The following is a 20925-nucleotide window of genomic DNA, read 5'->3' on the forward strand; positions in this document are numbered from 1 at the left end:
TCAACATGAAGCCTTTTATTTGTTGTTACCTGGAAAGTGCCACAGTGTGACTCTTTTCTAAAGAGAGCTCTAGATGCAGTACAGAATAATAAATCTGTAAAGGAAATACAGCCAGTGTTTTCATAGCTACCTTCATTCAACCTTGAACAGTCTTTTTATTTTCATGATAATTTTAGGATTGTGGAAAACTTGATGACAAACACTTTTTTCTGAAATGCTGTTTGTACTGCGATGACTAATCTACACATTAATAATGTCCACTCCAGTTTTTCTTTCAAAATAAAAGGCAAGATTTATTTTTTTATTTTTTTTCCAGTATGAAGTATCTGGTACAGTCATCTAGCTCACTTTCTAAGTGCTTGTAAAAAAGTGCACACCATTTGGATGAAAATTACTTGACCTTTAAAACAAAACTATTTTCAAACTGTTATTTCAAAAGCAGGATTCACATCTAATGCAACCATGGGCAGAGATCTGATACAGGACAACAGATCTGACATTATTCCAATTTTTTATTCAAACTCACCTTTCTGAATGCAAAAATGCAATGACTTATGTTTAGCATTTGTTAGCCAACACTCTGCCACTAAATCATTTAGTGTTGTCCTTTACAGCTCATCGAACACTTAAACAACAAACTATCTGAAGGCTTCACTCAAACTTGATTCCCTGGGCCAGAGGAAGATCCTTGCTGTAATTTATCGTGCAGGTTGAACGCCTCATGTACTGCTTCCATGAGTCACTGCCTGACTCTCTTCCTCCTCCGGTGTGTTTCTCTCCACCAAAGGCTCCTCCGATCTCAGCACCGCTTGTAGGAATGTTGACATTCACGATGCCGCAGTCGGAACCTTTGGGTCCCAGCCAGCGGAAAACCCTACCCATATCTTTGGTGAAGATGCTGCTGGACAGGCCCTGCTGGACCTCGTTGTTCCAGGCAAATGCCTCCTCTTCTGTCTTGAACTTGAGGACATACAGTATGGGGACAAAGGTTTCGGTGTGGACAATGGGGGCATCGTGAGCGAGCCCTGTGATGATGGTTGGCTCCACGTAGTTTCCAGGGCGATCCATCACCTTTCCTCCGCAGACCAGAGTGCCACCCTGCTGCTTGGCCTGCTCAATGGCTGCCAGATACTGCTGCACAGCTTGTTTGGTGTGCAGAGGCCCATACAGGGTGCTGGGATCCCACGGGTCTCCGATGCGGACTTGTTTGTAGGCCTTAGCGATCCTCTCAACCACTGTGTCGTGAACACTCTCGTGCAACATAAGCCTCCTGGTTGTGGTGCAACGCTGGCCAGCGGTTCCCACAGATGCAAAGACAGCGGAGGGCACCACCAGATTCAGGTCAGCATCCTCAAAAACAATGATAGCATTGTTTCCGCCGAGCTCCAGCAGCTTACGACCAAACCTTTCCTGCACCATCATGGCCACCATCTTGCCAACATGGGTGCTGCCAGTAAACGACACCAGATCCACGCGCTCATCCTTTGCCATGGCTGTGCCGATATCAGCGCCTCCGCAGGTCATGGCGCAGATAGCGCCGGGTAGGTTGTTCTGCTCGAGCACCTCAGCCACAATCTTGGTAACTGCAACACTTGTCAGCGGTGTGGTTGGGGCTCCTTTCCAGAGGCAGACGTTGCCGCAAGTCAGAGCGATGGCATTGTTCCAGCCGTAGACAGCCACAGGGAAGTTAAAGGCAGTGATGATGCCGACAAGACCAACTGGGTTCCACTGTTCGAGCAGGGCATGTCCTGGTCTTTCTGAGGGCAGGATGGGCCCTCCAATCATTCTAGACAGACCAACAGCATAATCACAGACATCAACGTATTCCTGAACCTCTCCCACTCCCTCAACATAGATCTTGCCCATTTCTAGAGACACCAGGCTCCCAAGGACTTTAATCTTCTTTCTGAGAGCATCTCCAATCTGCCTCACAATCTCGCCTCTTTTGGGAGCTGGAATATCTGCCCAAATCTTCCAAGCCTCCCTTGTCTTCTGGACAGTTTCTTCATACTCTGCCAAAGTTGCTTGGGTTACTCTGGCAATCGGCTCATTGTTGGCGGGGCAGTATGACGTGATGACCTCCCCGCTGCCTCCCCAGTTCCCGTTGTAAACACCAGGGTTATCTTCAGACAGGCCCAGCTCTTTCAGCCAGGAGTATTTGGGCTGGTTGATGAGGAGACCTGACATGGCTGCTGACTGCTGGCAGCGGACAAATGCAAATTTATTTCTCAAGATGAGCCTGTTGTGCCGGGCAAGGGTCAGAGTGATGCAGCGCTGCATGGATGCTGGAAGCAAACCAAGTTAAACATTTATTTTACAAGTTTAAAAATGCTTGAAGAACATCTGTAAATAATTGTTGACATAACAATCTCACCAAAAGGATCAGATGAGCTAGTTGTGTCTAGGACTGCCACTAACGATTATTCTGTTGAATTTTTTTTTTTACCAAAAACATGTCTTCAAATGTTTGGTCTTGTCTGATCAACGGGCTAAAATTCAAAGATTTAAGAAGCCTGAAGCAGAGAATGTTTAAGATTTTCCTTGATAAGCAACTTACTTAATCGATTATCAAAATTATAGCTTATTGATTTTGTCAATGAACCAACCATTTAAGCTCCAGTTCTGTCAACTGCTGCTTTAAAGGTCAAGAAATAATTTGAATTTCAAAATGAATACTTAACTTCAAACGTTGCATCAGCTGCATTATAGTCAATGCAGAATACAGTGAACATGTGCTACAGGGAATGAGGAGAGTCAACAGATTTGGCAAGAGACTGCTAACTAGTATAAAAATAGGAGCTTTTGGTTAGCCACCTTAGTTTCACCTACACGCTTGCAAAGGGAAGGGTGAACGGTGACTGAGATGTTGGTTGCAATTCGCAACCCTCACCCCTAGATGCCACTACAACTTACACACTTTAAGACAGTTTCCTGAAACCTTCTTTATCAATACAGTTGACTAGCTACACAAGAATTTCATTCACAATATTCTTGTTAAAGCTGAAACTCCTATTTCCCTATTTCATATCTTCTGGTAGTGAATAGATTGATTGTGAAAATGCGTTATATTTACATATCACCTTTATATCAAAAATACATGAAGCAGAAGGTTAATAAAACACCAGCCAAAATTAAACAACGTGTGTTAGATCTGTAACTGGTTATAAGTAATATTAGTGAATTTTAGCTGTATGGGTTTCATTCAAAATAGCCTATGCGTTATATAACCATAGTTGGACTCAGACTTTCAGTATGGTCAGCAAATTACTCATTACCATATTGTCCACCCAACCTGCTTGCACAACCACGAGGATGTCGAAACTTAAACTTCTGGTGTTTTATAGTACAGAAATAAGACACTTAACAGTGATTCTGCATGCCACTGTTGCTACTTTTGTAGCAGACGTGACATGGTTAATTTAAGGGTCAATACCTAAAGTCTTAACGACCGTGACTCAAGGTCTTGCTGTTCACACTTAACGTTACTAACATCACCGTCCTGTTAAATCATGCACTTTGACTGTCTATGCATCGGTTTTTGACGGTTAAAAGTAAGTTAATCCTACTTATAATCAGTTTTTCACTCACGTAGATATCAAGCTCGCAGAGCCACGTCCACTCCAGAGCATAGAAGCACTTTCAGTCTCTTGAAATTTCCGTCACAGCTGAAACGGAAGTCCTGATGCTGTGCTACATTCTGATTGGACGGCCGCCTCTACGCAGTGTGGCGCCTGCTTTGTTAGATTGATCCATGCTAACACATTTCCTTTGTTGTGATTAACCGTTTAGCGGTTGTGATTCTGCTGTAATAACTTATATTAAGAAAGTTGCTGTTGCGATTAGAGGATGAGTGGCGGAGTGTATGGAGGCGGTGAGTGAGACCTCATGATAAAAATAAAACTGTTGTCCACGTTGTCCCGTGCGGTAGCTTTAGAGTTAGCTAGCTATGCTAGCTGTGCTAACATTTAACTAGCTCCGCGGTACAGTAAAGCTACATTCTTGCTAGCATTTTTAATCGCCATGCGTTTAAGAAAATATTTCTTTGTTAACGCTGTAAGTGCGACGTGTTATGACTTAGGCTTAGTTTGCTTGTGCAACAATCATGTAAACCAATCCCGTACCGACGAGCTAGCTAGCTAGGAAATGAATGAAAGTGGGCTTGCCGAACTCATGAGCACATCCCATTCTGTATGTGTAACGTTAAATATAGCTTTCTTAGAAGTGGAGAAATGTTTCCAAGTATGTCACAGTGATTGAGCTTGAAGAGTGGTCGTCATTTGCTACATGTGCCTTTCTGCTGACATTCACACAGATGTGAAATAACTTTAACTTTATGAGGTGTACTTCATGCTGTTGTCAGTGATAATGATACCTATACATACAGAGTTCAATTTTAAATGATAATGTTTGTGTTAATGTATTAAGGCATTGGTGAAAATGAATGGGAGAAGTGGGTCTTTAAAGTAAAGTTTTAGTACATACACCGTCCAACTCAAAAGAGTCTTACTTTGTGATCTGCATCTTCACACCATGTACTTTATTCTCTTAAGGTAGAATATGTTAATTGAACAAAGGGCATTTAAAGTATCAACTGAGGAGCATGTAATGACATATGTAGGTTTGACATCTGTGCCAATACTGAGCAATATGTGTGTATTTTTACTTTATAAATTCACAATTAAAGCAGGCATAATTGAATAACTCTGCATCTACACTGACAAATTATTTCAGCACTACAAGTTACCATTCAATTTTTTGTTTTAATACATTTTAATTTGTGAAACACTGATATCATAGAATACTAATAAGACAGCGTGCAGATTCATGTACAAAACAGATTAATGGTATTATGTTTAGTTTACATTTCATGTGATGGTTTGGAGTGTGGGAATGGGAATATTTTGTGATGAGTGGGGAAAAAGAAAAAATAATATTTAAGAAACTGCTCTTTATGTACTAAATTCAATGAAAAATATATTAAAATGTGATTTGTCATTTTAGGGATCGGACTTAATCACTTATTGACTTGAAGTATGTAAAATATTTGTTGAGAAAGTAAACTGGATACTTTTTTCACATAAGCATATACAAGCAAGCACACTAAATGAAAATGAAAAATGATAATGCTAATATCAGTAGTTTGCTCATATATTATATACCATTGCATAGCTGTGATAATTGTGAGAAGTATTGGTAAATATACAGTTTCATAACGCATCTCATTTCTGCAGATGAGGTGGGAGCTTTGGTGTTCGACATTGGCTCATATTCTGTAAGAGCTGGCTACGCAGGAGAAGACTGTCCCAAGGTAAGTGGATCGCTCAAATGACCTGATTAACTATGTGTCTTTTTCTTCCTCTGTGCATCTTCATCTTCCCTCCGGGGGTATGCCAATGTCAAGAAATGAGGGCTGTCACCCTGGAGACAGACAGCATAAATTGAGTTCCAATTGTTCTGGAGAACTTGCTGGGTTTTGATTTATCTGTGCTTTAGGTGGAGATCTTGACTGTGTAAATATCTGTTTGGCAAGAGGAGTGTCAGCGATGGACACTTGATTTGCCATACTTTCATTAATCTATGTAATAATGGCCTTATCACATAACCCCATCATTCACACACCATCACAATAGGACCTCATTAATGTGTGAGGTTATAGTTTGCATGACAGTTCCTGGTTTTGTGGAAAGAGTTGCTATGAAAGCATATTAAATAGCCATGCTATTGATCCTGATAATCTGTAGCTAACAGTTATATTCAAAATCGATCAATTGTTTAATCTATAAAATGCCAGAATAATGTCACAAATGTCTATCACAGGTTCCCAGAGCCCAAGTTGCCATATTCATATGTCATGTTTTGGCGACCAGCCATCCAATCCCCAAAGATATTAGGTTGAATATCATAGAAAATTAAGAAAACTAACAACAAATATTCACATGTGAGGAGTAAAATAATAAATAATGAAATTTACGATGAATTAACTACAATTACTTTTTTTGTAATTCTAGTAATGCATGTAGCTATAAAATGCAGCTTTCTATAGCAAACAAATAAGTCACTCTTTTTTAATGAGTTTTTGTCATGATTGTTATTGGTAAACCAGGTTGTGTGAGAGTGTGTCTTGTGACTTGTATTCCGGCCTGTTTTGTTTTGGCTCTGCTCAGGCGGACTTCCCCACGGTGATAGGGGTGACCCTTGACCGAGAGGATGGCAGCACTCCTATGGAGACGGATGGTGACAAGGGCAAGCAGAGTGGCACCACGTACTATATTGATACCAACCAGCTGAGGGTACCCCGGGAGAACATGGAGGTCATGTCTCCGCTCAAGAATGGCATGAGTGAGTGTTCATGTCTCATGGCATGTGATTTATTGTTTTTTTTTTTTTTTTCATGCATTAAAAATCCAAAGTCATTTTGGATCTTGGTTGTGGTAAATAGTGAGCAGACAGTAATAAATAAAACAGAATTTGAATTTGGTTCATAATCCAAATGTACTGACCAGATTGCTTCAACTGTGTATGTGCAATGCTGATAAATGATAGAATATAGAACCCATGTGAACATACATAGGTTATATGATGCCATTTTCTGTCCTGATCTGTGACGTATACTGTGACGCAATGAGTATTTATGATCCTGTCTGCTTGATCCATATCCATAATTAGACAGCCGACTTTGTAGACAAACTTGTCACAACCCCTGGCCGTATAGATGACTGCCTTTCATCATGAATAATAATTAGATTATTTGAAGACCAAGGCAACTCATTATCATGAACCTTCCCGTCTAGTGTCCTCTCAATGGTACGCAGACCTCTTTCAGTCTTGGGTTTACCGCCGCGTCTGCCTCATTGTGATCATATTTTCCCATCCTCATTTGCTCTTGTTTGATTGTTGGATGTTTCGAACATCCAAAAGCCAAATGTTGGTCACATGTCCTGTGCTTTTGTTGATGCTGAACGAGATACCCTGTCTAAATATTGCTGTTATCCTATGGCAGGGGTCGGCAAATAAGTCTGGCATCGGCCCAAGTTTTTTCTCAGGCTGTTACAGGGTGAGCCAGAACATAGTCAAATTATTTCAAATCCTTGAGCGCTTATTTGTAAGCTACGTTTAGCTCAGTTGGTATGAGCGGGACTGCTGTTGGGAGGGTTGTATGATTGATCGCAACATAGGCCTATGGCGGATGTTTTTTCTTTCTCCCTTGTTAAACAAATTGATCATAAGGACATTTTTGCACATGCTCACAATAAAGCATGTGCTGCTGTGTGTGTGTGCACGACCCGGCGTTTGATACGCATTCTTAAACTTTTTCAGAGGTGTGTCAAGCAAGCCAGAGACTCTTTTGAATGTCCTTCAGAACTTCAAAGTAAAAGCTCTCAATAAACTCGACATAAAGTATTGCTGCAAAAAACGTTCTTGCGCTTTTATTTTGGAGGTACAATCACTTAAGAGGAAGTGATTATGTGGCTGTCATGACTGAGATCTTTTTCAGCAGAGCCGCTATTATGGATTTATTTTTCTGCTATCAAAGCAATCTGGCTGGAGGCCAGATGTTATTGCTGGGGTGCCAGTTCTGGCCTGTGGGCCACCTATTGCCGACCACTTTTGAGGTGTTTTTCTCACATCTTCTCAACTATTATCCAAAACTACAGCTGCCACTGACATCTATTTCATTATTTCATTATTGTCTATTCTTTTTGATTAATTAATTGTAGTAAAATTATCAAATTAATTTCCTGTCTGTTGATTGATCTGGTAATTGCCCAATCATTTCCACTCTGTCCAAAATGTTCACAGCCAAGCTGAAATTCTCTGCTACGGATGCAACATTTTTTGTAGGTGTGTTGTATTTCTGTTACCCCGAGGTTGCTACAGCAACAGCGGATATGAAACATGCGCTCCGGTGCGCTGACCTAGCTGACGATGCTCATCAGAATCTGGTCCAGTGGAGTTTGGCTGTGGGGCTATTTAGAGACAAGTGTGACACCAATCTTAATTGCAGCAGAACAGCACCGTGGGACCACAGGCTCCCTCAGAGGGCTGACCTGGAACATTGGTGCCTGGTGCTCAAATTATTATCTAAAAAAGCTCATCAGTGCTCTATTTTCTCCACCATCTGACCCAGCAGTGACGATCATGGAAGATACTTGGTTTTTGTGACGTACATTTTTTTTGTAGGCCTGTAGCTACGGATAAATTAAAGACAGACCTCGAGAACATAGATGCCGTGTGCTCATGGTATGTCTTTGTTTGTGTATAGGACTTATATCTACATGTGTTAAAAAAAGGTGTTCTCTGTATGAAACAGCTTTATCTTTATTTCAGTTTCCACCAATAACTGCACACTATTTCCCAAGACTATATGTGGAATTTCAACAACTTTTCTCTCATGTTAAGCACAAATAATTGGTTGTCCTCACCTGTATATTAGCTAAGTATCAGAAGTAATTTGATGGTGGTTTGACATTTAACAATCCCTGTACTTCTTTTCTCTCCTGCCCCGTTTACAGTTGAGGACTGGGACAGCTTCCAGGCCATTTTGGATCACACCTACAAGATGCACTTCAAGTCTGAACCAAGCCTGCATCCAGTGCTCATGTCAGAAGCATCGGTGAGTTAGCATTTGTACCAGCTGGAGTCTGAACAACACTGGCTACTTATTCTGGGATTGTATCAAGGCTAAACAGTATTCACATAGTTTGAATTTATCAGCCAGATTTGAGTTGTCAAAAAATTAGTAATTTAAAGTCCTGTTCTGTCTTTAAATATGAAGTTGTTAGTTAAATAATCATAGTAGCAGGTTACCTTTTTGAGATGCAGTTTGTTTTAGCTGTAATCATGGTGTTGTCTGTAGTTTGTTCCCTGCGCTGATCCTCGTCACCTCATGGAGAAACTTGTGTTGTGCTGACAATATTTGTGTTGTAAGCGGTCTATTTTCTGTTTTTGCGTCTGCAGTGGAACACACGAGCGAAACGCGAGAAACTAACAGAGCTGATGTTTGAACATTACAACATTCCTGCCTTCTTTCTCTGCAAATCAGCGGTGCTCTCTGCGTATCCTTTACTATTCCACTTCATCCAGAAAATATGGGATAGAGTCATTAATAATATCGGACACTTAATTGTCCTTTACTGTTTGACAATGGTCTCAGAGTCTGTTGAACTAATATTATATATTATATGTTGCACTGTACTGCATTTCCTTTACTCTGAGCATCCAAGCTTTGCCAATGGTCGGTCTACAGGCTTGGTCCTGGACAGTGGAGCCACACACACCACAGCAATTCCAGTGCACGATGGCTACGTCCTGCAGCAAGGTGACCAATTATTCTAAATCATTCATCATAAGCTGGCAATCTACCTGCAGATTTAACTTTGCTTACATATAAGCCTAAGAGGATTCATGTAAATTATATAGTCCTAAATTCTTCATTGATGCATCCTGCTATGATTTCTGTTGCCATCTGCTGGTTGGAGCCTGTATCTCTGCCTTGCCATTCAAGATGGCTGTTCCTGCAACTTTTATTACAAGCTTCTGTTACCATTCTGAATTGTTGTTGGGAAAGAGGGTTTTTTTCAGTGAGCCATATCGTATGCTATTTCACAATAACTGTGTAAATGGTGCCTGATTTTAAATCATGATGAAACTAAATCGTGTTGTAGAACAGTAGTATAATGCTTGTTGCAAAGCTACTTGAGTCAGAGCTGCAATGAAACAAAAGGAGAGTGATTCAGCAGATTTCATTAGCACACGATGGTAATGGTGATGTAACAAGTTGAGCAAGTTTAAACAGAGTGTGGAGTAGTATTATATGTAAACATGATAGATATTCACCGTATTCCTTCAAGTCACATTTATTCTCTCTGACAGGAATCGTCAAATCGCCCCTGGCTGGAGACTTCATGAGCATGCAGTGTAGGGAGCTTTTTCAAGAGTTAAATGTTGAAATAATCCCCCCTTACATGATTGCGTCAAAGGTAAGATGTTTGTGTGGAAACCAAATTTATAGAGAATTTAATTTCAGTGTTTAACAGGTGGAAAGGTATATTTTAAATAATCTTGTAAAAGTATTTGGCAAACATTGCTCCAGCCTGAATATTATTGAATATTTATTAACATATATTAATATTAACATCCATTGTTTTTAAATAGGTGATCATAATGTTAGCTTTGTTGAGTCTTGGATGTACATACATATATATTTCAAATGTTTTTTTAACATAATTTACCTACACCGTCTGTATTGGTCCGTATTGTCATCTTACTTCATACCAGACAGTGTCATCCACGGTGTTTGTGATTACAGGATCCAGTGCGGGAGGGATCCCCAGCCAGTTGGAAGAAAAAGGAGAAACTACCTCAAGTCACCCGCTCATGGCACAACTACATGTGTAATGTAAGCAGCAAATTCTTAGACTCTGCATTTGCTGTCTCCTTGCATTAATAAAGGAACCGTCTGTATTGTGTTTTGTTGAGTGTGTGTCAACTTGTCTTTTCTTAATATTTGCAGTGTGTGATCCAGGACTTCCAGGCATCTGTGCTGCAGGTGTCAGACTCGCCATATGATGAACAGTAAGAGCATTATTTGCAATATGAATCTGTCCATTGCGTAGACGTGTGTTTTACGCCATTTCAACATGCACACGATCTGGCTTCTGTATGGACCAGTTTTGTGCTTTAATCGGCATAATTAATCAGCCTGTCATGGTTAATTTCACAATAGCTTGATGGACATTGTTCTTTACTTTATCCCTCTGCTTCCATGGAAGTTTGCATGCTAAAAGTATATATCATCTGAAAGTTTAAAATGTCAATTTCATCCCAAAATATCTAACTCACAGGTATCCCCCCCTCTTTCATCAGGGTTGCCGCACAGATGCCCACAGTGCACTATGAGCTTCCCAACGGCTACAACTGTGACTTTGGTGCTGAGAGGCTGAAGATCCCAGAGGGGCTGTTTGACCCCTCTAATGCCAAGGTGTGTGTGTGTGCGATCAGAATGCTCCATGAGTTTAACTATGGAGGTAACAGAGCAGCCAAAACATACTCTATGACAGAATACTTGTTTAGACTCCATATGTGTTGCTTCTTATGTGTTACAGGTTCATTTGTGGAAAATGTAAAAAAAAAAAAAATAATGTGTTTGTTCTGATCACATCAGGGCCTGTCTGGAAATACCATGTTGGGAGTTGGCCATGTGGTGACGACCAGCGTGGGAATGTGTGACATTGACATCCGGCCGGTGATTTATTTAGATGTTTTAAACATTGGTTGCAAGTTTTTGGGGTTTTTTTGGTCGCTGAAATATGTTTCTTGAGTTTAACTTTTTATCCATTTAAATGATGCTCCTAAGTTAAGTGAATTTCACATGACTAAACGGGTAAAGATGACTTTCTCAAACATTTAAAATAGATGAATGAATCATTAAAGATGTAGCTTCAATTAAAAAGCAGCGTAAAACACTTTTTATGTGCTTTTCATTTTCATTTATTTGTTGTGTCCAAGACGTTTGGCCAGTAGCAGCTGAATACAATACGTTTTCGTACACTACTCTTGGGGGATATCAAGAAATATCTCCCAATGCAGGAAATCAAAAGTAGATGAAGCTGGTTGAGGCAAATTGGGTATGCCCAAAATATACATATATTGCAAAATTTGGTAATAGAATAACCCCTGGAATTCATTCATTGTCACTTTTTCATATCCAACAATGTAAGGTTGTCAGAGAATGTGTTTGATAGGAGGCCTGTGTGTTTGTGTTGCGCTTTAGTTTTTGCTCCTGAATCTTCGGCGTTTCCTTTAAAACCAGAAACTCTGATTTACTGACCTTTCACATTTTGTCTCAGGGTCTGTACGGAAGCGTGGTGGTGACTGGAGGAAACACGCTCATTCAGGGCTTCACAGACCGACTGAACAGAGAACTCTCCCAGAAAACCCCTCCGGTGAGTTAACATCGCTACTTCCTCATGTTGTTCAGATGAACATTAGCTTATCTTAGGCTTTAGTTAATCATAGACTGCAAATTCAAACTACTGTGCTGCCTGTCGTTATCTGAAAATGACACTGCCGTTCTTTTGTTCAAACCATATGTATTCATTAATACACAATTTCTGATCTTGTCTAATCTTTTAAATCCATCAACACATGAACACTACTTTATTTCCTGCAAGAGTTTGACGTGTTTGTCTGTGATTTGCAGAGCATGAGGCTGAAGCTGATAGCCAACAACACTACAGTGGAGCGCAGGTTCAGTGCCTGGATAGGAGGCTCAATCCTGGCATCACTTGTAAGGACACACAGCAGTTACAGTTGTTTAAAAACAAAACAAAACTCTTTGACAGTAGTCTCTCACACACTTTCTATTACATAGATGGATTTTTGATTCCAGTATGGGAAAACTGCTTTTTGTAGGGTGTAATGTTTCACTTTATCGCCATATTTCTTGCAATTTGATAAGTGGAGGCAAAATACATGAGAACTGTATTCAGGTTCACACATCCACTTTTGCTTCACAGCTTTAGTTATGTGTGTGCTTTCCAAACCCATTTTACCCTGACGTATACAAACTAAACGCATTTCCTCTGTCTGCCAGGGAACCTTCCAGCAGATGTGGATCTCTAAACAGGAGTACGAAGAGGGAGGAAAGCAGTGTGTGGACAGGAAGTGCCCTTGATTTTTGCCACCGTACCCTGTCTGTCACCGTCTTTGCCACAAGCTCAACATCATGAATCGTTCACCTCTAACCCCTGGACTCAGGAACACCTGCGGATGATCGCTCTCGTTTTGTATGGTTTTGTTTTTAGAAATAATTGAGTTTGTCCATATGCCGCCTGTCTAGGATTTATTGTGAAAATCAGACAACAAAGTTAACTGCGTCACTATGATGAAATGAGGTTTAAGTTCCTTTGTTTATCATAACAGAAGGGCCGTTGCCTTATTTTTAAATTGCTGGTGTTTTGTGGAAACCTTAAGTCAGTTTTTCTGAAATTGACAAAGCTTTGTCTTGCTACCTATTGTCCATTACCTTTTGTCCCGGTTTTGACAGAGTCTGACATGGTCTAATGGCCAGTAAATATCAGCAATTGGTCCTCAGCTCAAGTTTTTGATCACACTGGGGAAAACACAATGTGAGAAACACAAGATGTGTTGTCCAGGGTTTCTGCAGAATACAGACAATGTAAAATTTGGGTGACATGTGTTTGGTGGATAACCTTACAGTTTAAGTTGAACAATGTCTTGTCCATAAGCCTTTATTTTTTGTGTGTAGTAAGCTGATCATAAGCAAAAGCCAGTCAATTCTCGCCTGTGCTTATTTGTGAGTCAACTCAAATAAATCTGTATTTAATTTTCACTTTGCTTGTCATTGGCTACATATGGTCTTTTAAAAATAAAGTTCTTTTTTGTTAAATGATTTCTTTAAAATGAGTGACTATAATAGCCCACTTTTGTATGTGGATTATTTTAGTTCCACTGAGGGTTTCTTGTATTAAGTGCTTAAAGGACTGAAATGTAGCTGTTTGATGGAAACCGAGCAGGAAACATTTAGGTAACCGTATCAGGGTGCTGTAAAGTTGCAAAACCCTTTCTTAAAAGTTCTCCAGAGTCATGACATCCAAACCTTAAAAATGAATCTTACAAACTAGTAAAACATGAAGAAAACTCAATACATGGTGTGTTTTAATAAGTATGGAAACGTTTACAGCCATAGCATAATTTACGTTATAGGATGAAATAACAGCTGAAAAAAAATACACTCAATCTACATAGGACCGTTTGACCACCATTTGACGTGAGTCAGGCTCATAGCTGTCAAACGCTTTAATTGTAAAATATCATGATGCAGGAACTTTCATTTGAGGAAACCTGTCCTTGAGTTTGGCCTGGGTTTCCCTCTCTAAGCTGGCTTTCCTGGCCTTCTCTCGAAGATGTTTCTCTATGCGCAGCCTGCAAGACAAAAGAATGCGTGGGGCGGGGCAGTAGTAATCAACAATTAGATTTTTGCAAGAGGACAGGAATTTTGCATACCATAAGGGTTACACTCTATACACACACACACACACACACACACACACACACACAGCCTTTTATATCTACTAAAACATAAGAAGAGCTCAAGATTGCATGTGTGCTATATCTTACCTTATGTGTGGTTGGACAAACTTGGGTGTGTAGAACCTCTTTCGCCTGTATCTTTTATTCATGTACCAAGGGATAGCATACTCTTTGAATCGATACCTGAGGGAAAGAAAAGTGTACGTGAGTGATGCCACTTCCCATGTTTCATTTTCCAAAGCCTGGCCCTTTGGAAGTACAGCAACCGGATTACAGACTACCTGCAGAAAATCTAAAATCAACTTTGCCTACACTGAAGACGTTCTGTTAAAAGACCGACCAGCATTAGTACATGGTACTGCTCTACCAGGTGAGATACTGGGGTGCCCAGCGAAACGGATATTTTAATTTAATTATTTTTTTTTTTATTACAGCATTGTTTATGTCAATGCAAGGGCATCCACGTGCATGAGAAACAAAACAGCTCCATAACGCTGCTAGAGGTCTAAAACTCCACAGTGAGCCTTTTTAAATGGTTAATAGAGTGAGAAAAGAGAGTGGCATTTCTCCACGTGTATGCATGCTATATTGTATACCAAGACTCTGCCCTCACCAGTAGACATGTCCAAATATGTTCCTCCTCCAGGCTCCTGGTCTGCCCTTCTCCTGTCCTGTCTGCAGCAGACGCAGTGCAGTCTCTCTCTCATTCACCACTGTCTCCAGTCTGATCATTGACCTGTCGACCTTTGAGGAAGAAGACGGCAAAATTTACCTTAGCTAGGGCACCTGCTTTAACACAAGCAACACCCACAAACCCTGCATCCCAACTAACTCTGCCAAAGGCTGAGCCAGAGTTGATCTGTCAAATGTGATTCACTGTTTCTACGGTAATGGTAGAGGGGTCATCTTGAGCATCATACCAACCTTCCTTAATCTTTCTGGACTTGGCATCTGAACCCGTTGCCTTCTTGATTCCTGCTCAAGTGTGAGCAACATGTTCTTTTCTTTCAACAGCACATACCTGAAGCAGAATGAGTGCATTAAAACACAGCTGATAAATGTTTTTACACTGCGAAGCACCAGTGTGATCTCAGCCGAGCTTACCAGAGTTTGTGTAAATCTTCATTGCTCTTTGTTCTCAGTTGTTTGGCAGTCCATGGTGCAGCTGTAAAATTATGACAAACAAAATAAGTGTAAAATGCTGTCATCATGCCTGGTGGGTAAATTTGTGTTAGAAGGGTGCTAGAGCAACATAATGTGTTTAAATGGCCACATGAGTCTTGCTCACTTGTATGGAACCCTAATTATCCAAGGATTTGGGCATTTCCTAGAAAAAAAATCTGCATGATTGTTTTTCTATCATTTACTGTGCTGTGTACTTGTTGGTTTTACCCGACTTCACTTTTGCCTCTCCCCAGTTCTCAGGTAGGTCAAAAAACTCTTCCAGCCCTCTTCTGTTGATGGTTGTGTGCAGGGCTCGACACTGACCCACAGAGCTGATGGGACTGCACCACGACAGGCCAACGAGTGGAGACTTTACCCTGGTGAATGCAAAATAAATTCACATAACAAGATTTAACCCCTTTAATTTGCAATTTGCATGCTATTTCGCTAAAATTGCACCTCTTAGTCTGACTTCAGAGAGCACTAGAGAAACACTTGTTTTAGACAAATCCCAAAACGAGTTATTTTCTTTAGTATGTTTTTGTATGCGCATTGTTTCTCGGGGCCTTACAAAAAGAATTTCATTGTCAGCGACTGCTTCAGTTTAACGGTAATGATATTGTTGGTATATCAGATTAGTGGACCATATGCAGCCTGTGATGACTTCCTGTATTTAAATATAGCAAATACAACCGTCTACATCTACATTTATTGAGGACACAAAGAGCACCCTGTAACTGAAAACAATAATTTAAACCTAATATAAGTTAATGACTCCTACACAATCTACACAAACCGTTAAGGAGCAGAGCCAGCGTTGGACACGCTTCCATTAACATGTTTCAGCACCTTCTTACCTGTAAAGGTGAGACTGGTATTTGGTCAAATTAGCAGCACAGTGCTGAGAATTTATCGCTGAAGATATCCTACAGACATTTTGAAATTGCTTGCAAAGAGTCAAAACGCGTCCTGCCGATGAGGACGCCGCCATCTTTTCCGTAGTCCTTCCCACATTACCCGTCATGCATTTTTCTGCACCAAATATGTATTTTTTATTGTTTGACTTTTTCGACTTATTAATATAAATGTACGTCGTACCTTTATATACTATGCTTACACAATAATACCACTTAACAATAATACAAATAAACGTGTTTGCCCTTACTTAAAATGGCGATTTCTGCTTTACTCTGTCCTCGACCAATCAGAGATCGTGTTGTTGAGTTGTCGTCCCACAGTAGCGATGGTGGGAATGAGCGTTCTCAGGTCTGCGGCTGCTTTTGCAGCCAGACTGAGTCCTCTGAAATCTGGAAATAATGCAGCAAATTTACTCACGCGAACAATCCCGCGAGCAGATAAAGGTAAGAGGCACCCCGATCATTTAAAGAGTGAGAAGTTTTACCCTGGAGGTGTCCGTCTCTTCTTATGACCTTGCGCTGGGGCTCGTTAGCTTTTTAACATTAGCTAGCTAACCGCTAACGTTTGTCCTGTTGTCAACAAAAAGTTAAACCGTAATAGCTACAGGTATCTGCTCACATTTCTTCATCTTCATCTTTAAACGGCTCTTTTTATTAGTGCAAGCTTTATTTGGTAGCCGGCGTTATAGTTGTTTTTCAGCTTGAATGACAGTTTATTATCTCATGAAATGATATGGACCTAATGTTATGCGTCAGAAATAAACTTACAATGCGTTAAATTTAATTTTACCCCATTGAATAATGTCCCGGATAATCAAACAATTTCCGAATAAAATGATGTGGTTTACAGTTTTTCTGTCGAAATAAATGCTTGTATTTTACCAACTTCTGCAATAACCATGTAGTCTAAATACAAGGAACCTATAAATATTTGTAATTTGTAGGATTTATTTTAGTAAAAAACATTTTACTCAGTGGGATGCACACTAAACATTTTCCCACACGATTTTGAAAAGTAATTATCATTGTCATATTGATATCAAGATACAGCTGTAATAATGATCATTATAGGGAATTTGTTGATTTTGTTCATCCTGATTTTATTTAAGGCGCATTTAAAGAACGATCATCAGTAATGTGGACATAATGTGACAATGACTGTTCAGCTCACTCAGATACTACAGTCCAATAAGTTCAGAACTTTGACCTCAATCTTAAAAATCAAGAAACATTGAATCTACATGACATTATCACAAGAACCAAAATACCAGTCTGTCTAGTCTGACATCATGATTTCGATACTATGTAAATAAGGCCCACAACTTTAATCGGGAAATGGTAACAACAGTATCCCCTTCCTTGTTTTGCAGTGGCCGTTCGTTGGGGTCATGGAAAGAAAATGTTTGTCATCAAACCCTCTGACTACTATGACAGGAGATTTCTACGCTTATTGGTGAGTACTGTAACACCATCTCATTCATTACCTGTGATTGTGACAAATGAAGGGGGTGCAAACGCCTAAATGTGGGAGCTGCAGTTAGTAGATATAAATGTCGATGCCAGCAGCAATCAATCTTCATAGACAGCTGTGTCAAAAGCCAAGACACTGAAGTGGAGCCCTGCTGTACTTCTCACTCTTCTGAAGTTTGGACAAGGGTACTAAAAGCTTGTAATGTAATTTTACTCAAGTTCAGCCTCACCAGCTGTCTTTAAAGTTGTATTCCTTAAAGCACTGTTCAAAACTGTTGGAAATTCACCTAATAAATAAGCCTTATTTGAGACATGTTTGTGCATGCTCATGTCATATTTAGACTGTCTTTATTGTCCTTTCAACCATATACAGCTAGTACACAGAAACAAGACAGGACTCCTCCAGGACCATGGTGCTACGTAGAACAACACAAATGACAATGCACTAATCCAGCAGGACTTGCATTTAGTTTAGCAATAGAATAAGCTTACACACTTTACTTACTTACGATTACTAACATTACATGGAGCCAGTAGTGAGTAATGCAAGTATCAGTATCATGTCTGCTCTAACAATTACTTCTGTGCTTATAAGCCATGCATAAAATGTCCACTACTTTTGCCCTAAAAGGAAGAATTATTCCAGACATCTTGGCTTGATTAGACTTCCAGTCTTGACCACCCCTTATGCAAAACATTAGAGTTCTCAGTTTTTCATTTTCTTCTCGTTTTTTTTCTCAGCAATATTATATCCTTCTGACCGGCATTCCTATGGCTGTCATTGTCACATGTGTGAATGTCTTCATCGGTAAGTAAGCCTCTTTTTGCTTTATTTGGATAACTTGATAATAGCTGGCCATTTAAAGATGTGATTGAAGGAGTAAATCAAAAGAAGTCACATGTTACTTTGAATTGAGCTTGAATGTCATTGTGTCGTGAAGGTGAGGCAGAGCTGGCTGAAATTCCTGAGGGCTATGAACCTGAACACTGGGAGTACTACAAGGTATGTGCCTAGCATCTTTCCCATTAGTTCTTTCAGAGGTTCTTTCTGTCACTGATCTGAACCCTGGTTTAGGGAAGGATGGGCTCAAGCATCCATTCAATTTGGAATTGGGCTTCATACTATGTGCACACCATAATCATCCTTGCCGTCACAAAGCCTGTGCTGCCAGTGTTTAAAACAAGTGTGATTTCCTCTAGTGAAAGTTTTGTGTGCTTTATGTCTGCAATGTTCAGACCACAGATTTTTTTTTTTTTGAGTGCATTTTGGATCTAGACAGAGTTCTATAATAGATATTTCAGGAGGAGCCTATTTACAGTTCTCCTTTCATTCATGTGGTACGTATGTAAAAGGATAAAATCTAGTATAGTCATAGTAATTGTTCAACTAATTGTTTACTTAACTGAAAACCCAGTAATTGTTTAATTATTGAAAATATTTTGTCATGCGTATCTTTTTCCCTGTCACTTCAGCACCCCATCACCAGGTGGATTGCAAGGACAATCTATGATTCCCCAGTGAAGGACTATGAAAAGATGATGGCTGCAGTCCAAATAGAGAAAGAAAAAGCAGACATGAGGTGAGTGTTAGCACCGGTGTTGTAGCTTCTGTCACCAAAGTCCTGTGTGAAGACCACAAAGCAGTTGTGATACAGCGGCAGAAAGACATTTTGTAACTGTCATTAAACTTCACCAGTGACACAAATAATCAGTCTTGGAAGTAAATTGTTTTAGAAGAAGAAAAACACAGAATATTTTGTTTTTCTCATTTTAAAGTGGAAACCATTAAATTAATTAAATCATGTTTGGCAAAGCCACATAGCACAGTCAGTGGTGTCATTGCTTTAAGTCTGAATACATTTTAAGAGATCAGTCCTGTAGTTCTGTGATATTTCTTTTGACAGTTGATTAATCTCGAGGTTTGAGATTAGATTCCCGTTAGATAAACATATGAGGCAGATTCCTGTGCATGTTTAATTAGATCAGCTGATATCTGTACCAGTGTTCTCTAAATGGATATCATTGCACTGAAACATCCAGGCCGCAATGTGATAGTTTGGTCCCAACACAACAGGCTTCATGTTGTTGAAAGAATTGTTTGTCAGCAGTTCCTTTACAAATCCACTTTGCACTTAACTGAAAGTGTTAAGGAGGAAGTTTTATCTGTGGCAGTTAGAAAGGCTGTCATAGCCATTTGTCTAGTCATAAAATTACAACTTTATAATTCCACTGTTAAACAATAATTCTGAACGTATCTTACCAAACTGAAATGTTTGCTGCACACCAAACCTTTTTCCTTCCTTCTGTCTTTGTGAAAAGTGAACATGAGGGGTGTTCTAGCACTATTCTGGGATTCACACCTTACCCTCGGTTTCCATTTCCGAAGCGTGACTTTATTAATGCCCTGCCTTTTTGACGTCAACAGACTGACACAGCTGGAGGTACGTCGACAGATGAGGCAGAAGGGAGATGGCCCGTGGTTCCAGGTGGAAACCCTCAACAAGGAGCTAATTGACTACAGCCCCAAGTCATCACCTGACTCTTAATTTAAGATGTGTCTGCTATTCGTACATCATGCCGATCAGTCTCACTGTTTGTACATTTTTTCCCTTCTTACCTAAATAAAGTATGTATATGGACTCTGATTTTTTGTTTCCAGTGTCTTTATTGCACATGAAGATGCAAAATGCTACTTAGTAAAATTTAATGTATAGTAACCCCTTATTTTTATTTACAGTTTTAACAAAAACTGTGTTTTGTTGGGTGTGTAGAATACTGGAATCAGCTGCTACTAAATAAAAGTGTTTATATTTTGTCTTGTCTCCATGTGGCAAAATAGTTTTGACCTTGTCTGGGTAAAATTATTTTAAATCTTTGTAGATTCATTGATATTGCTTGGAAGCACAGTGGCTCAGTGTATAGCATGCTGCCTTACAGCAAGAAGGTCCAAACTTTAAATCCACCAACTAGCTAAGGTCTCCCTTGAGTCGGTGTACATTTCCTGCAGGTGCTTCTGCGTCCTCTTACAGTCCAAAAACATAATATCCCACCCCTTTCTCTCAGTTCAATTCAAATTAGCTTTATTGTGTTATTAACACATTATTATGTAACAATATTGCCAAAGCATCATACAAACTACATAAGAACAATCAACCCCATACATTTCATTAAACAAGTAAAGTAATTAAAGCTCTCTCTCTCTCTCTCTCTCTCTCTCTATCTGGGGGGCTCATTTTTATTTGAGTTCTGGGAGGGTAGAGACATGTCCCTACTAATACCCCAAAACTTATGAATTGTCCTTAGCAATAACTTTTACAAT

General features: G+C 39.8%; 4 protein-coding genes across 5 annotated transcripts; 2 read left to right on the forward strand and 2 right to left on the reverse strand.

The window, feature by feature from the left end:
- Window positions 1-3700, reverse strand: aldh7a1 (aldehyde dehydrogenase 7 family, member A1). 2 transcript variants are annotated; one of them, XM_038715803.1, is made up of 2 exons: window positions 3589-3700; window positions 1-2285 (listed from the first exon to the last, which is right to left on the reverse strand). In XM_038715803.1, the coding sequence occupies exon 2, from the start codon at window positions 2278-2280 to the stop codon at window positions 652-654; it is 1629 nt and encodes a 542-aa protein (XP_038571731.1). In that variant the 5' UTR covers window positions 2281-2285; window positions 3589-3700; the 3' UTR covers window positions 1-651. The 2 variants fall into 2 exon arrangements, with proteins under 2 accessions (XP_038571731.1, XP_038571732.1); XM_038715804.1 differs by lacking the exon at window positions 3589-3700 and adding an exon at window positions 3567-3584.
- Window positions 3701-3703: 3 nt separating this feature from the next.
- actl6a (actin-like 6A) lies at window positions 3704-13414 on the forward strand. Its single transcript, XM_038715805.1, has 14 exons — window positions 3704-3871; window positions 5232-5308; window positions 6165-6339; window positions 8514-8614; window positions 8959-9056; window positions 9225-9319; window positions 9874-9980; window positions 10310-10399; window positions 10514-10575; window positions 10867-10981; window positions 11165-11245; window positions 11850-11945; window positions 12203-12289; window positions 12596-13414. The coding sequence occupies exons 1-14, from the start codon at window positions 3847-3849 to the stop codon at window positions 12674-12676; spliced, it is 1290 nt and encodes a 429-aa protein (XP_038571733.1). The 5' UTR covers window positions 3704-3846; the 3' UTR covers window positions 12677-13414.
- Window positions 13415-13662: 248 nt separating this feature from the next.
- Window positions 13663-16229, reverse strand: mrpl47 (mitochondrial ribosomal protein L47). Its single transcript, XM_038715807.1, has 7 exons — window positions 16077-16229; window positions 15448-15596; window positions 15160-15220; window positions 14980-15076; window positions 14669-14799; window positions 14143-14238; window positions 13663-13947 (listed from the first exon to the last, which is right to left on the reverse strand). The coding sequence occupies exons 1-7, from the start codon at window positions 16208-16210 to the stop codon at window positions 13836-13838; spliced, it is 780 nt and encodes a 259-aa protein (XP_038571735.1). The 5' UTR covers window positions 16211-16229; the 3' UTR covers window positions 13663-13835.
- A 194-nt stretch (window positions 16230-16423) lies between these two features.
- ndufb5 (NADH:ubiquinone oxidoreductase subunit B5) lies at window positions 16424-20251 on the forward strand. Its single transcript, XM_038715808.1, has 6 exons — window positions 16424-16580; window positions 17507-17589; window positions 18348-18414; window positions 18548-18609; window positions 19080-19186; window positions 20032-20251. Exons 1-6 carry the CDS (start codon window positions 16463-16465, stop codon window positions 20150-20152), a joined length of 558 nt encoding a protein of 185 aa, XP_038571736.1. The 5' UTR covers window positions 16424-16462; the 3' UTR covers window positions 20153-20251.
- The last annotated feature ends 674 nt before the right edge of the window (window positions 20252-20925 follow it).

This window comes from Micropterus salmoides, unplaced genomic scaffold, assembly GCF_014851395.1.
Source record: "Micropterus salmoides isolate LMB-PRFRI ecotype aquatic unplaced genomic scaffold, ASM1485139v1 Ms_hic_scaffold_13, whole genome shotgun sequence".
Lineage (NCBI taxonomy): Eukaryota > Metazoa > Chordata > Actinopteri > Centrarchiformes > Centrarchidae > Micropterus > Micropterus salmoides.